The sequence below is a fragment of the Dermacentor variabilis genome, chromosome 5, assembly GCF_050947875.1.
Source record: "Dermacentor variabilis isolate Ectoservices chromosome 5, ASM5094787v1, whole genome shotgun sequence".
NCBI lineage: Eukaryota > Metazoa > Arthropoda > Arachnida > Ixodida > Ixodidae > Dermacentor > Dermacentor variabilis.
Window position 1 is genome coordinate 88,763,337 of NC_134572.1, and position 12,239 is coordinate 88,775,575.

Here is a 12,239-nt window from a genome sequence, read left to right on the forward strand (position 1 = left end):
ATAGTAGTCGCAGAAAATCGATCGTCGCAACCAAGTACGAGCGTATGCTTTGCGAAGCGGCTGTAGTGCAAGAATGTAACTAAGCTTACCTACGTCACAAATATTTGAGACGGGCGGTGAAACTACATTTACTAGGCAATTTCAGTCTAATTTGTCTGGCTTTTCTTATATAGATATTAGTTTCGCGCTATTGTTCTTTACAGAAGTAAGCAGAACTGGACGAGTCAGTCCATTTCACTTAATTGAAGTGGCTAAAAAATACTATATTCAAGTTTTAATCTCACCGCGGGCATATTTTGTTCTCACAGAAGCAGTATTGGCAATTACAAAAAAGAAATATTCCGGACGTGCTCTTTTATTATTCCTTATAACTGCCATAAATACTTGAGACCCGTGAAACAATAACAGCATGATTTTCAGAAAAAAAGAAAGGCGAACATACCAAGCTGAAATAAAATTAAATTATGGGCTTTTACGTACCAAAACCACGATCTGATTATGAGGCATGCCGTAGTGGGGAACGCCGGAAACTTGTACCACTTGGGTTTCTTTAACGTTCACCTAAATCTAAACACACGAGTGTTTTCCCATTTCGCCCCCCATGAAAATGTGGCCGTTGTGACCGGGATTCGATCCCGCTGCCTCGTGCTTCTCAGCCCAACACCATAGCCATTATACAACCACGGCGGGTCTAGCTCAAAGATTCAGACCATGAGACAAGATCACTAAAGGAAAGCCTGCCGAGCAGCTCAGGTGAGGGATTTACAGCGTGAGTGAGTGAGTGAGTGAGTGAGTGAGTGAGTGAGTGAGTGAGTGAAACAACTTTATTTGGTCCACTATAGACGTAAGCGAACTCCACGTCACCTGGCTAGGCCCACTCGGGGACCATCAGGTGAAACCTGACGGCCCTCTCGCGAGCCCTCTGGACTTCCAGGATTTGAGAGGTCTGATCCTGAGCCCTAATTAGCTTCATCATTTCCTCTTGAGTGAAAGGGGGACCGGCAGAGGCGCAGCCCTGCCGGTCTCCCCCTTCAATTTACAACGTCAAATATTTTTGACCCTTTAAAAAAAATGCTCAGCCTGTGGCGTCCGTAACTACGTTCCTGGGGACACCGGAGACTTGCCGACAGGGACTCCACCGACAGACTCAAATCCTGTACAAAGAGAGCAGCAATGCAATTATTCATTTTTCTCGTATAAACCAGAGCCGTACTCTCGTCACAGCATGCCAAATGTCCGCTACTAAGAAAGCATATTTATGGAAACGTGCATGGCTCGTTCTCTACAAAGCCTAAAAGGGAGATCCATCATCTCTGAACGCCTCGACGGGCGTAAAGTTTAATGTAGTGAAACGGCAAGCAGCGGAGTTCACATCTTGAAAGCTATCAAGGGGACCCACGTCATGATTCACTCTCAGAAAGGGGGCTCTCCGGCCGAACCCAAACGACAAACAGGAAGTCCCGGGAAAGATATACAGGCAAATATGTATATATATAAAAGCCACGGTATCTTTGAGCGTGAGTCGGCGTCTCTGCCTTGCGTAGCACAATACTATAAACGGAAGACAAATGCAGGCTGTAAAAGTGTCAAAGCAAATATCAAAAGTGAGTTTTTTTTCCTTTTCTAGACAAAGAAAAAAAGAGAGAGAGAGAGAGAAACGCCCAGAATACAGAATAACACGGGAAGCCAGTCAGCAGGAAAAGAATGGGAATGAACGAATGCACATTAAAGTCTTTTCAGTTACAGAACCAAAAAAAAAAAAACAAGAAGCGAGAGAGTATACATAGAACTGGCGCAAAACGGGCGCAAACGTATCTTTCCTCCCCACGGGGGCACGCACAATACGTGCATATATTCGGATCACTACCGGCAGCTTATTCAGCACGCTTCACGCTCCCCTGTGCAGCGCGCATACGCGCCGTTCCATTACCCGCCACGCAGCCATTCACACGAGCAGCGCGAAGTGCGGCCTCGCTGCGATACTTCCGAAGGAGCGGATTGATTCCTCCCAGAAGGCATCTTCTAGCTTTTTCCTTCCTATCATTATTTTTGTTATATAGTTCCTCGTGCGTGTCGCGCTGCTCTTGAGGAGAGGGGCTTGTTATCTGTGATTGCTGTCGCCGTAAGGGAACCAGCGAAATGCTTGCTTTCATTTCGTACAGCTAAAGCCAGCTTAAACAGAAAGGCGAAAAGGAGTTGCTGTTAGGGCTAGTTTAACCTCGACCGTGAATTTATCGGTTCTTAATGCTCAGCCCCAGGAGATCGACTGTGGGCACTTCAGCGGGCCGGCTATACGCTGTCAGAGCGCGAAGGCTCGTGGCAGACGCCTAGGCAGGGTGAAGCCCACCCTATTAGCTTGCCGGACAAAAAATAAATAAAGTTTTTGCCACCGCCTTAATTAGTACGACTTGCAAAGCTACTGCTATCAAGCAGTTTGATGTTGCCATTTCCGCTCGAGTTTTTCGCAGACGCTGACTGCATGAGATTTTCATATAGAACACGGTGGGTCTGTACTACGTATTCTTTAAGCAATACAAGCATTGCACTGGTGAGGAAATGCAATAGCACATACACAGGCAACCACGTCATCGACGCCGACAAATATTGCTGTAAATTGGCATTTTGTCTATGTTTAGTGTCTGGTGACGCAATCGAAAACTTAATTTTATCCGTTTCGTTTTGGTCATTTTTTGTGTAGGTGGCTGCCACTTAATACTTATTCTGTGGCAAGGCTAACTTTTGCGCCGCCAACAGCCGCTTCTGTTTGTTTCATACGCATCGTTTAGCTGGCGCGGGTGTCTTGGAGCTATTTAAAGCATCTTCGGTTTATCGTGATTTACTTCTCCGAAAGTTGCCACTTGTCTCAAGCAAGTGCAGCGAGGAACACTTCACTAATTTATCAACTATCGTGCACTGAATAAGCTCCAGTTGCAATTATATGCTTTATGCGGACAGTCGCAGCACTAAAAACATCTCACGCTCATTCACTACGTACTCTTTTGAAAGCTTTGGCGCTCGAACCACCCAATTAGGCACAATGCCTGCCAAGCGCGTCAATGAGTCCGGCTTCACCACCCACGAAACCCCACTGCTACCGCCTACTTTCGTTGTGACAGGGCCGGAAAGAACGACTAATTGCATGCAGCTAATTTCGCAATGACAGTCCAGGCTGATTGCAATACAAGTCTTGATTGCTTGCCGCTCGTAACATGGTATCACTCGATCCCAACGCGAGAGGGAGTTCGTTCTACTCTGTGACACCAGCGGCGAAGCTGGACTTAGCGTTCGCGCACTGACGCTGATCAGGTTGTAATAAAAATCGGCGCTAAATTAGCCATTCCGGTTCTGTGCACTTTTATTCGTGACTGCAAGAATGGGGCCTTTGGAGCACCGCTACTCCAAACTGCGTTTCAGTTTTTTCAATGGATATATTACGAGCACTTTAGCCTTGCTTGCTTTCCCAGTGAGAGATAGAAGATGCACAATTCGCACTGCGTCAAAGAATGTCCAACCCGCTGATTCCTTTGTCTCTTCTTTCGCATCTGCGATCCCGTTGGTGCGAAGGACTCTGGTACAGCGTCCCGAGTCTCGTATTGGCTCGACCTGTCGAAATTAGGAAATCACTTGTGCACAGTTCGAGGAACATCAAGCTACTGGAAATCGCTCAGCAGTAGAGCTGGACAACTGTTGTCAGTTGGACATTCTGTAAACGAATGCTCAAGTGTTTGCAGTTACATCCGCAAGGCGGGCACTAAGAAGATCGGTCCTTGCCCTGTGAAGCTCGTGCTCCCTGTGTAGATGTGATGATTATTGGTTGAATCAACAATAAATATGACTTATATTCACTATGTTGGATCAGTTCAAGATTTGATATGTAGTGGTGGGCTCTACTCTTCTTTATCTTTTTTGCTTCTCTCCTTCCTCTTTTTTTCTCCTTTCGAAGCAGGGGGGGCTGATGTAATTTTCAGGAGACTGTTCTTAGGCTGCTTTCCCTTTTCCCTGCATGCGTGTGGGGCCTATATACGTTTACATGATTAACCAAAGTAGCAGTTTCGCCCGAAAGACGAAGCATCGCTTGCGATAGCAAATTAGTAGACAGCTGTATGAAGTAAGGATAGCAGTTTTATCGGCCATATAAACTCTCAGCCATTCGCCTATTAAATAGATTAAAAGCATGGTTTAAGGTTCGCACAGGCAAACATAAACACATTTCACTCGATGAGCGCGGACACCCGCTGTCAAAACGCTGGCGTGAAGAAGCGTGGCAGCAACAGCGAGTGAACTGACCTTCTTGCTGCCTCTCTCTTCGACACGAACTAAGTGGTGAGAACACAGCGCACACGGAGCTATCAGCCGTCGGGCACCCAGACTCTGTACTAATCGCAGATCACTTTCAAGATAGAGCCCGCAGGGCCGCGCTCAGCCGCGCCTTACGCAGCTGCCACCAAAGTAGAGCCTATCCTCCCCCCTGCCTTAAGCGCGATGGAAGACGGTGTGCTGTCACAGTGTTATCGCATTTGGACTTTATATGGAACGTCACGGCGACGCCGATGGCGACGACAGCGGCGGAAATGTGCCTGGGGCGTTCATATAATTGATATCGCAATGAAATTATAACATTGTGTGCCGTGTCCAAACACGCCGTACCATTATTGATCTATCAATACCGGTGCGGGGCACTTTTAGCACGCCAGAAGAGCAACACCTTTCTCCCATTTGATTCACAGACGTCCCGACGGTGGCGGCGGTGGTGTCGCCGCCATTCCTGGAGGAAGGTCCCGGCACCCGGGTGACGCTGTCGTGCAACGTGCTCGAGGGCAACCCGGGTCAGCTGCGGCGCGTGCGCTGGCACCGCGACGGCGAGCTTCTCAACGAGAGCACCGAGCGGGTGGTCGTGTGGGCCGACGTGATGCGCAACGCCACGGGGAATTACTCCTGCCAAGGCGAGAACGATGCTGGTTGGGGGCCCGTGTCCGACACCCAGGAGCTGGCCGTCTATTGTGAGTACGGCGACCGCCGCGCCCCCTATTCGTGAAGAGCGTTCTCTAGTCAAGGGCGCTTTTTCTTCCCACGAATAAGAATTGCCTGCGGCATGGTGTCATTAACATTTTATTAATGAATGAGTTAGTAAGCTGTGTTTTCGTGTCAGTTGAAACTCGGGATAACTGCCCTCTTTTGTGCCAATATAGGAAGTAGGTACCGATCGCACAATTGCTATGTCTCCGTCTGCTCGCGCTGGACGAACTTCCAATGACGACCTATCCAGCCAAAGAAACGTGCTGGCTGCTTAAACATTGGAATTTCTTTCTTTCATGCAAATGTGGGACGATTTCATTGTTGACGGAGCTAGCAGTGGGATGAGATGAGATACAATGCACGACAAGTTGGTGCATCTCATTAACAATTCCACGCTAACAGAGCAACTCAACAAGAAAATTCGGTCCTTTTTCTTGTTCGTTTCTTTGTGTAGTCGTCTTCGCACTAAAGTATTAGGGTGTCCAGAGCTAAACAGAAATTTAACCATTACTATAGCCGTTACTATAGTTCGTTGCGGAAACGCTTCCGCCGTATTTAATAGGAGTTAACTCGTACGCGAAAGTATGCATTCAGGAGTTCAACAGTTGTCAATTTCTCCGAATTTGGTTCTTGTAGGTTTAACCACACTTTCGCGCTACCGACGCCCTAGCCATGCACGCACTAACTTTTGTCCTTTCCTGTGCAATGTAGCTAACCGGGTTCAGCCCGGTTAACCTCGCAGTCTTTTCCGTATCACATTCCTCTTATTCTCGCTCCACAGAATCGTAAGCTGTGTCACAGCAAGGACCAAATATTACCTATTATAAGTATAAAAAGCGCTAGCGCGTCTGCCGCTCTCATAAGCCACGGGATTTACAAGCCTATTTTTCTTACACTACGGCACTATTTGGCTCGAACGAGCCAAGCTTATTAGGCGGCAGTCTAAATTAAGTTTGCACAATTCGGTGCCTATTTTGTCTGTAAAAGAAAATCGCAATCCGTCTTGCATGCATTTCCTTTCTTTTACGCTGTGTTGTTCCCGATACGTTTAGGTCACAAACGACGTGCGCGCACCACGCGTACCCAGAGTGACATCGCGGCTTCGACAGAAAAGTAGCGAACGCAGAGCGTTAAAGAAACGAAGTGTAGGCAAGGTTCATTTTTATTGTTCAGGGTGTAGAAGCGCCAACGTGCGTATAAGAATTGTGCAGCGTAAGGCTACATGAAATTAAAAGCCACAGCTCCACCGCAGAAACAGTGCAGAAACATGAACCTCCCGGCGTTGCCCTCTCAGATCCTCCCGGCCCCGCGAGCGTAGTGCACGCCAGCGAGTACGCCGTGAAGGGCAAGACGACGACTCTGAGCTGCGTGGTGGAGGACCCGGGCCTCCCGCCGGCCACGCACTATCGCTGGGAGTTCGAGGGCGAGCTCATCGCCACCGCCACCGAGTCCGAGCTGGTGACGCCGCCCGGAAGCCTGTCGTCACGCGGCCGCTACTCCTGCGCCGCCGTCAACGATGTCGGAGCAGGACCGAGCGGCGACTACGAACTACCCGTGCTAGGTGGGAAATAAATGAGTGTATTTTATTTGCACGAGTTAGCTACGTCACGCACACGCGAACGCGAAGTGTCTGAACGCAAGATTGCGGTGACGAAAGTAGAGAGACTTCAATTATCGCGTCGGTTAGCGAGATATCACAAGCACCGGCAAGTAGGTTAGGGTACGTATTGACATGTGGGCTGAGCAGCTTTGCTCTCCTCGAGCTAGTTAGCGTAGAAATAGCACAGGTGGCCCGTCTTTTTGAAGAAGGCCTTATGGACGAAGAGATTGCCGAGTTATGCTCCTATTCACTATTTTCTTGGTACGCTATCCACTTGGGTGAGTGGTGTACTCGGCCTATTAACTGGAAAATTACATTTAAGGCATTCTGTGCGAATCATGCAAACAAACATTGGCTAGATTTATCTCTGGAATTTATTAGGGCGAGGGTAAATAATATTGTTCGACCGCGGATCTCCAGCAAGAACAACGCAGGAGCGTTGGTGGAGGTGAATTTTCATTTGTACTGATAAGCGCGTAATGCGCCTGATCGATCGTTTTCTTCTGTAAGAGAACATTATATAAAGCAACTATATTGAGTTATCTTAACCACTTGTCTGCGGAGAGATGCCCAGTTCAAATACATCACGTTTAACGATCACACTGGTACCTCGCTTCGCGTTTTGTGATTAAAAGAAAGTGATCTCTATACAGCATTAGAGGCAACAAAATTTAGCCTCCTTGAAACTGAAGGGAATGCCAGGAATCACCGTTATGGCATATCGATCTTACTTCGTTTCCTGCCACGACAATAGCTAAAAGAAAACTCCGTTCTTCTCAAAGTTCATTTCCGTCTCAGCGGGGTTATCTGTGCACTTCTGGAGGGGCACCTTCCGCTTACTTTCAACGAGCAGAGTGCGATAAATAAAGAGCGGTCATACAACAGCATTGAGCGTGCGCGGAGATCGCTTGCTTTTTGTGCCTGTAAAGTCGATGACGTGCGTGCTGTGTTTGCTCAACACTGTATTCTCTCACTGCACGTAGCCCCACCGTCGTTCATCGACCAGCTGCCCAGCGTGCACGGGGCGCTGCAGAACTCGACGGACGTGAGCCTGTCGTGCCGCGTCGAGTGCGAGCCGGCCTGCGTGATCGAGTGGCTGCGCGCTGGCGAGAGCATCGACTACAGCCCGCAGTTCAGCATCCAGAGCACGCCGCACCCGGAGGAGCCGGCCGAGAACCGCTTCGCCTCGGTGGTGAGCACGCTCAAGTTCGACATGACGCAGTGGCCCGGCGGTGTCCTCGACCGGAACTTGGACAACACCACGTTTACGTGCCGCTCGAGCGGCAACCTTGTCGGGCGGGCGGTCTCTTCCACAACGCACTTCGAAGTCGAGTGTGAGTTGAGCAACGCCACTGCTGCGTTGGCGAGCCCCCGACCCTGTCTCTCTCTTCGTTTCGCTACCTTCTCTTTCGCTCTTGCCACTAAGTAATTGCAGTGTCACTCTCGTACCGGATATAGCAGCAGTAACAACACCACAACAACGTAGCACAGGCGACATCGCTATATGGTCTTGTGTTCTGCTGGCGATTGTATGGGCATAGTGGCTTCAATTTTGTTTATGTCTTCTCGCGTTCACTGCAAGACGTGAGCTGAGCGATATTCTCGTCCTTAGTCATTGAAAATAGCGTGATTTAGTAGTCACAATAGTCATAAAGATAGACTGTTGTCCGTTTCCTTACGAGTGGCAGTATCATTAATGTAAGCAGATTGCAGCTGTGCCTCTAGCCCATAGTTTCACTGGGGGCAGAGAGTTGACTCAGCGTTAATGAAATAATCTCAATCCGGTAACTGCTAACAAAGCAGAACGTGCAATCACAAACACGAGAGGGAAGCATCTCCGGGAAAGAGGCGTGCCTTTGTACATTTTTGCACTGTCCAACATCTTCTTTTTTTTCGTGATTCAAATAGCTTAGTGAGAACAACACTCTCATTGCTGGCGCAGCAGCCAAGTAAAAAAGTCGCAGTTTCGCCAGGAACAATCGACAGCAAATTAGTGACAGCTATACGAAGTAAGGGTAGTAGTTTTATCGGCCGCATTAACTTGTAAAAATAGCCACACTAACTAAATTAACAAGCACGGTGTCACGCCCTCTCAAGCAAACATGAACACATTTGACTCAATGACCGCAGAAACTCACTGTCAAATCACTAACATGAGGAAACGCGGCAGCAGCAGCGAGCGAAGTGACATTCGTGCTGGCTATCACTTCAAAAAAAAAGTGGGCGCCGAGATCACAGCATGCACAAAGCTACGAGCCGTCGACGGACCTAGGCTCTACCCCCAACGCAGATCGCTCTCGAGATACGGCCGGGAGACCACGCGCAGCCGTCATATGAGCAGTTGCAGCCGGATTATAACACCGCCCTTCCCTCCCCCTCTTTTTTCTCCCCCTGGTTCCTCGCAACATTGGATACCTCACACACGAGTGGAGAAGGCGCGCTTCCTGACCGCTTTGGTCTCTTTCGCGCGGGGCGAGATTGAGCCGCGATAGTCAGCTCCCCTCGCACACTTTCACTCGCACATACAGCGCAGGGCGCGCGGTGACGGTGTTATCGCCCTTGGCCTGTATACGTAACCTCACGGCAACGGCGACGCTTACGGCGGGAATGCGCCTGGAGCGTCCATATAATTGCTGTCGCGATGCAACTAGCAATACAACATTCGAAAAGAACGCAATCGTGCTTCTCTCAAACAACTTGGCGTTGCATTTTGAAATGAAATGCAAGTTTGCTTTCCTAGTCAGCGTTTGTAGGCTCGCTGTGACAGCCGTCACTGACTATTGTGGAGCACGTGCCAGTTGTCCGTTACTGGGTCTTTCAAAGTGAAAACGATTTTTAAAGTAAATAAGCCAAAATATTAATTGGGCAAACTGGCTATAGGATTCTAGAGGCCTAAATTATCCTCGAATAATGGCAGTAAGCTACTCAAGCGCAACGGATACCCACGTTTTTTTTTTTCGCGTGAGGCGATTCCAGGCGTCGTTTACAGGCGACATATTTTTCGCGCATCTGTATGCACCCAATTAAAATCTCAGTGCATACCTCTACCTCTAACTAACATTAAAGCTGGTGACATTAAAACAACAGTTTAGAGTTTTGATCGCAAATTATTATTTCCCACAGAAAAGAAAATGCTGTTCTTTGCCTTCCTTAGGCGCTATTCACGCACAAAGCAGTCCAACATATTCAGCAGCACTCAGGTACTTGGCTGAAGAAAGGAATTTGAGACCTTTATGGGAGTGCTTTAATATTACTTAACAGTGCATGTGGACCCGTCGAATTCTCCGTTAGCAATATTTTAACGAATGTGCCGCGTACGTTCGATGCCTCAGATCCTCCCGAAGACATCGACGTGTCAGTGAAACACCTGCTTGTCTACGAGGGAAACGTGGCCGAGGAGATTACGTGCAGCGCCAACTCGAAGCCGCCGAGCGAGTACATGTGGATGTACAACGACCAGGTCATCTCGGACAGTCCGCTGCTATTCATGAACTACAGCCTCGGTCGTGAACGCAGCGGAAACTACACATGCGTCGCTAGCAACCGGCACGGATCGGCGTCCTACAACAGCTACATTGACGTCATCTGTGAGTAGTGCCGTTTCACATCATATACGATCACGCGTCTTCCTCAGTTTTAATAACGTCGCACAAGTTCGAGGAAACGATACATTATTAAGAAAACGCATTGCTACCTTTATTCGCGACACTAATTTTCGCATAATTAAACTGACGTGGCATGGTGGTACATGCTTCTTACATTCTAGCTTTCATGTCTGATATTAGTGTATATCATTCTCTCATACACTGGATTGCTCAGCAAAGCAAGTAATGAAATTACTGCAAAATCATGATTTGATGGCATGTTGGTACGACTTAAGTTCATGGCCATAGAACTACGTTTGCGTAATGAGTGCCTGCTTCTAAGCACTGAATGCTTGTGGCTGTGGATTTGGTGTCACTCAAGCGCTGCCAAAAATGAAAAAAAAAAATTCAAAGGTTATGTTTTTGTCATTGTTCGGGCTACTGGTAATGTTGCCTGCAGACATAGTGTGCTTCTAGTGATTGAAAACAAATTAACCGAAGTGGGGAGAACTGTTCTGTACGCGGAATTGTCCCCCAATCATTGGTGTCGTGTTGGTAATGATCTGCACGGCATCTTCCGTCCCTTGGCAGACCCGCCCTCGTGCGTGCTGTACACGAGCAAGAATTCGGAGGGCCAGGTGACGCTCATCTGCGAAGTGGACGCCAATCCGCCGCAGGTCAACATCAGCTGGATGTTGGGCAATGAGACGGTCGAGCGGAACGTTTACTCTGAGGGCCTACGCAGCATATACACCGTGCCCGACTCGACGGCTCCCGAATACTACGGCCTCTACCTCTGCCAGCCCAACAACTCCTTGGGAGCCGCAGAGTGCGAGTACCGTGTGAACGGTCCCGGTGGTACGCTTTGCCCTTCATACCCTCCCTACCAAAAAAAGAAAGAAGCTCCATAAGCCCTACATCCAATATGAGCATAAGGGGTTCCCATAAGGAGTTCCTAATGTGGCACCCGTATGTTCCGGTAGGTCAAATGAAAAGAGAAGGAGAGAGAGAGAGAACAAATTATAAATGAAAGGCAAGGAGGTTAACCAGAACTGCGCCCTGTTTGCTACACTACACTGGGGAAAGAGAAAAGGGGAAGGACAGATTAAAAAAATAGGAAGAGGAAGTCTACTGGGGATATCGAGCGATCACTCAGTCCGGATTACAGACGGTGACTCAATCCGGTAGCTTTGAAATATCGCAGCACCGATTTTGTGGCCTTTCGTTGCTGCGATATGCGAGGCCATTGTCCCAAGATCACGTTCAAGATGAACGGTTTTCTATCTAACTGATTAACTGATTTAGAGATGTGCAGATGTCATGTCTTTCATTTTCAATACATTGAATGAAGCACAGTAGATGTTATATAGCCTCCTCGACACCGCAGTCACTGCACTAGGCGCTATCAGCCATTCCAATCAAACACGTATATGCATTAGTGAATGCGACGTCCAAGCGTAAGCGGCACAGCTTAGTTTTCACTTTTCGGAGAAGCCCAGGTAACAGCCGCAGTTGCATAGATGGGTCGAAAGGATGCAATCGATGTTGGGTGAATGTCAAATGAAAGTTGCTCATGTCATATATATGATGAAGCATGCTTCTATATGGGACCCTCAAATGGGGTTACTGGACACAGGGCTTATGGGTGCTTTGAAAGGGTTGACAAGGCAAGAGATGGATAAATGTTTAACGATAACTGCAGATGTAAGGCTAATTACAGCTTTGCTGCTCCAGGTGTAACATACGGTGAAGTATGAAGGAAATAGAGGGAGGAACGAATAAAGAACAAGCAGACCGAAACTTACAGATGCAGACGTGAAACGCACTAGTACAATAACTCAAGACAGTTAAGAAACTCTTGTAGCGCCTGTACATGCAAATTAAGGGGTCCTAGCCTTCGTGCACGCTGAAAATCGGAAACAAGTGCGAGACAACTGAATTTTAAGTAAACTGCTCTCTATTCACAATTCGAAGGTTAGTAGTCACTGAGACCGAGAAAGAGGGCGCTCGTGATGGAAAGTGGAATGAATGTTCACTGT

At 48.2% G+C, this 12,239-nt stretch overlaps 1 protein-coding gene across 3 annotated transcripts in view; it reads left to right on the top strand.

Moving 5' to 3' along the window:
• Window positions 1–12,239, top strand: part of LOC142582929 (hemicentin-2-like) — a 275,657-nt gene that overhangs the window by 244,559 nt on the left and 18,859 nt on the right. For all 3 annotated transcript variants that reach the window (XM_075693066.1, XM_075693068.1, XM_075693067.1), the window contains exons 6-10: window positions 4,728–5,000; window positions 6,311–6,577; window positions 7,600–7,950; window positions 9,949–10,203; window positions 10,792–11,058. In XM_075693066.1, coding sequence (XP_075549181.1) covers window positions 4,728–5,000; window positions 6,311–6,577; window positions 7,600–7,950; window positions 9,949–10,203; window positions 10,792–11,058 — 1,413 coding nt within the window. The remainder of the gene's footprint in view (window positions 1–4,727; window positions 5,001–6,310; window positions 6,578–7,599; window positions 7,951–9,948; window positions 10,204–10,791; window positions 11,059–12,239) is intronic.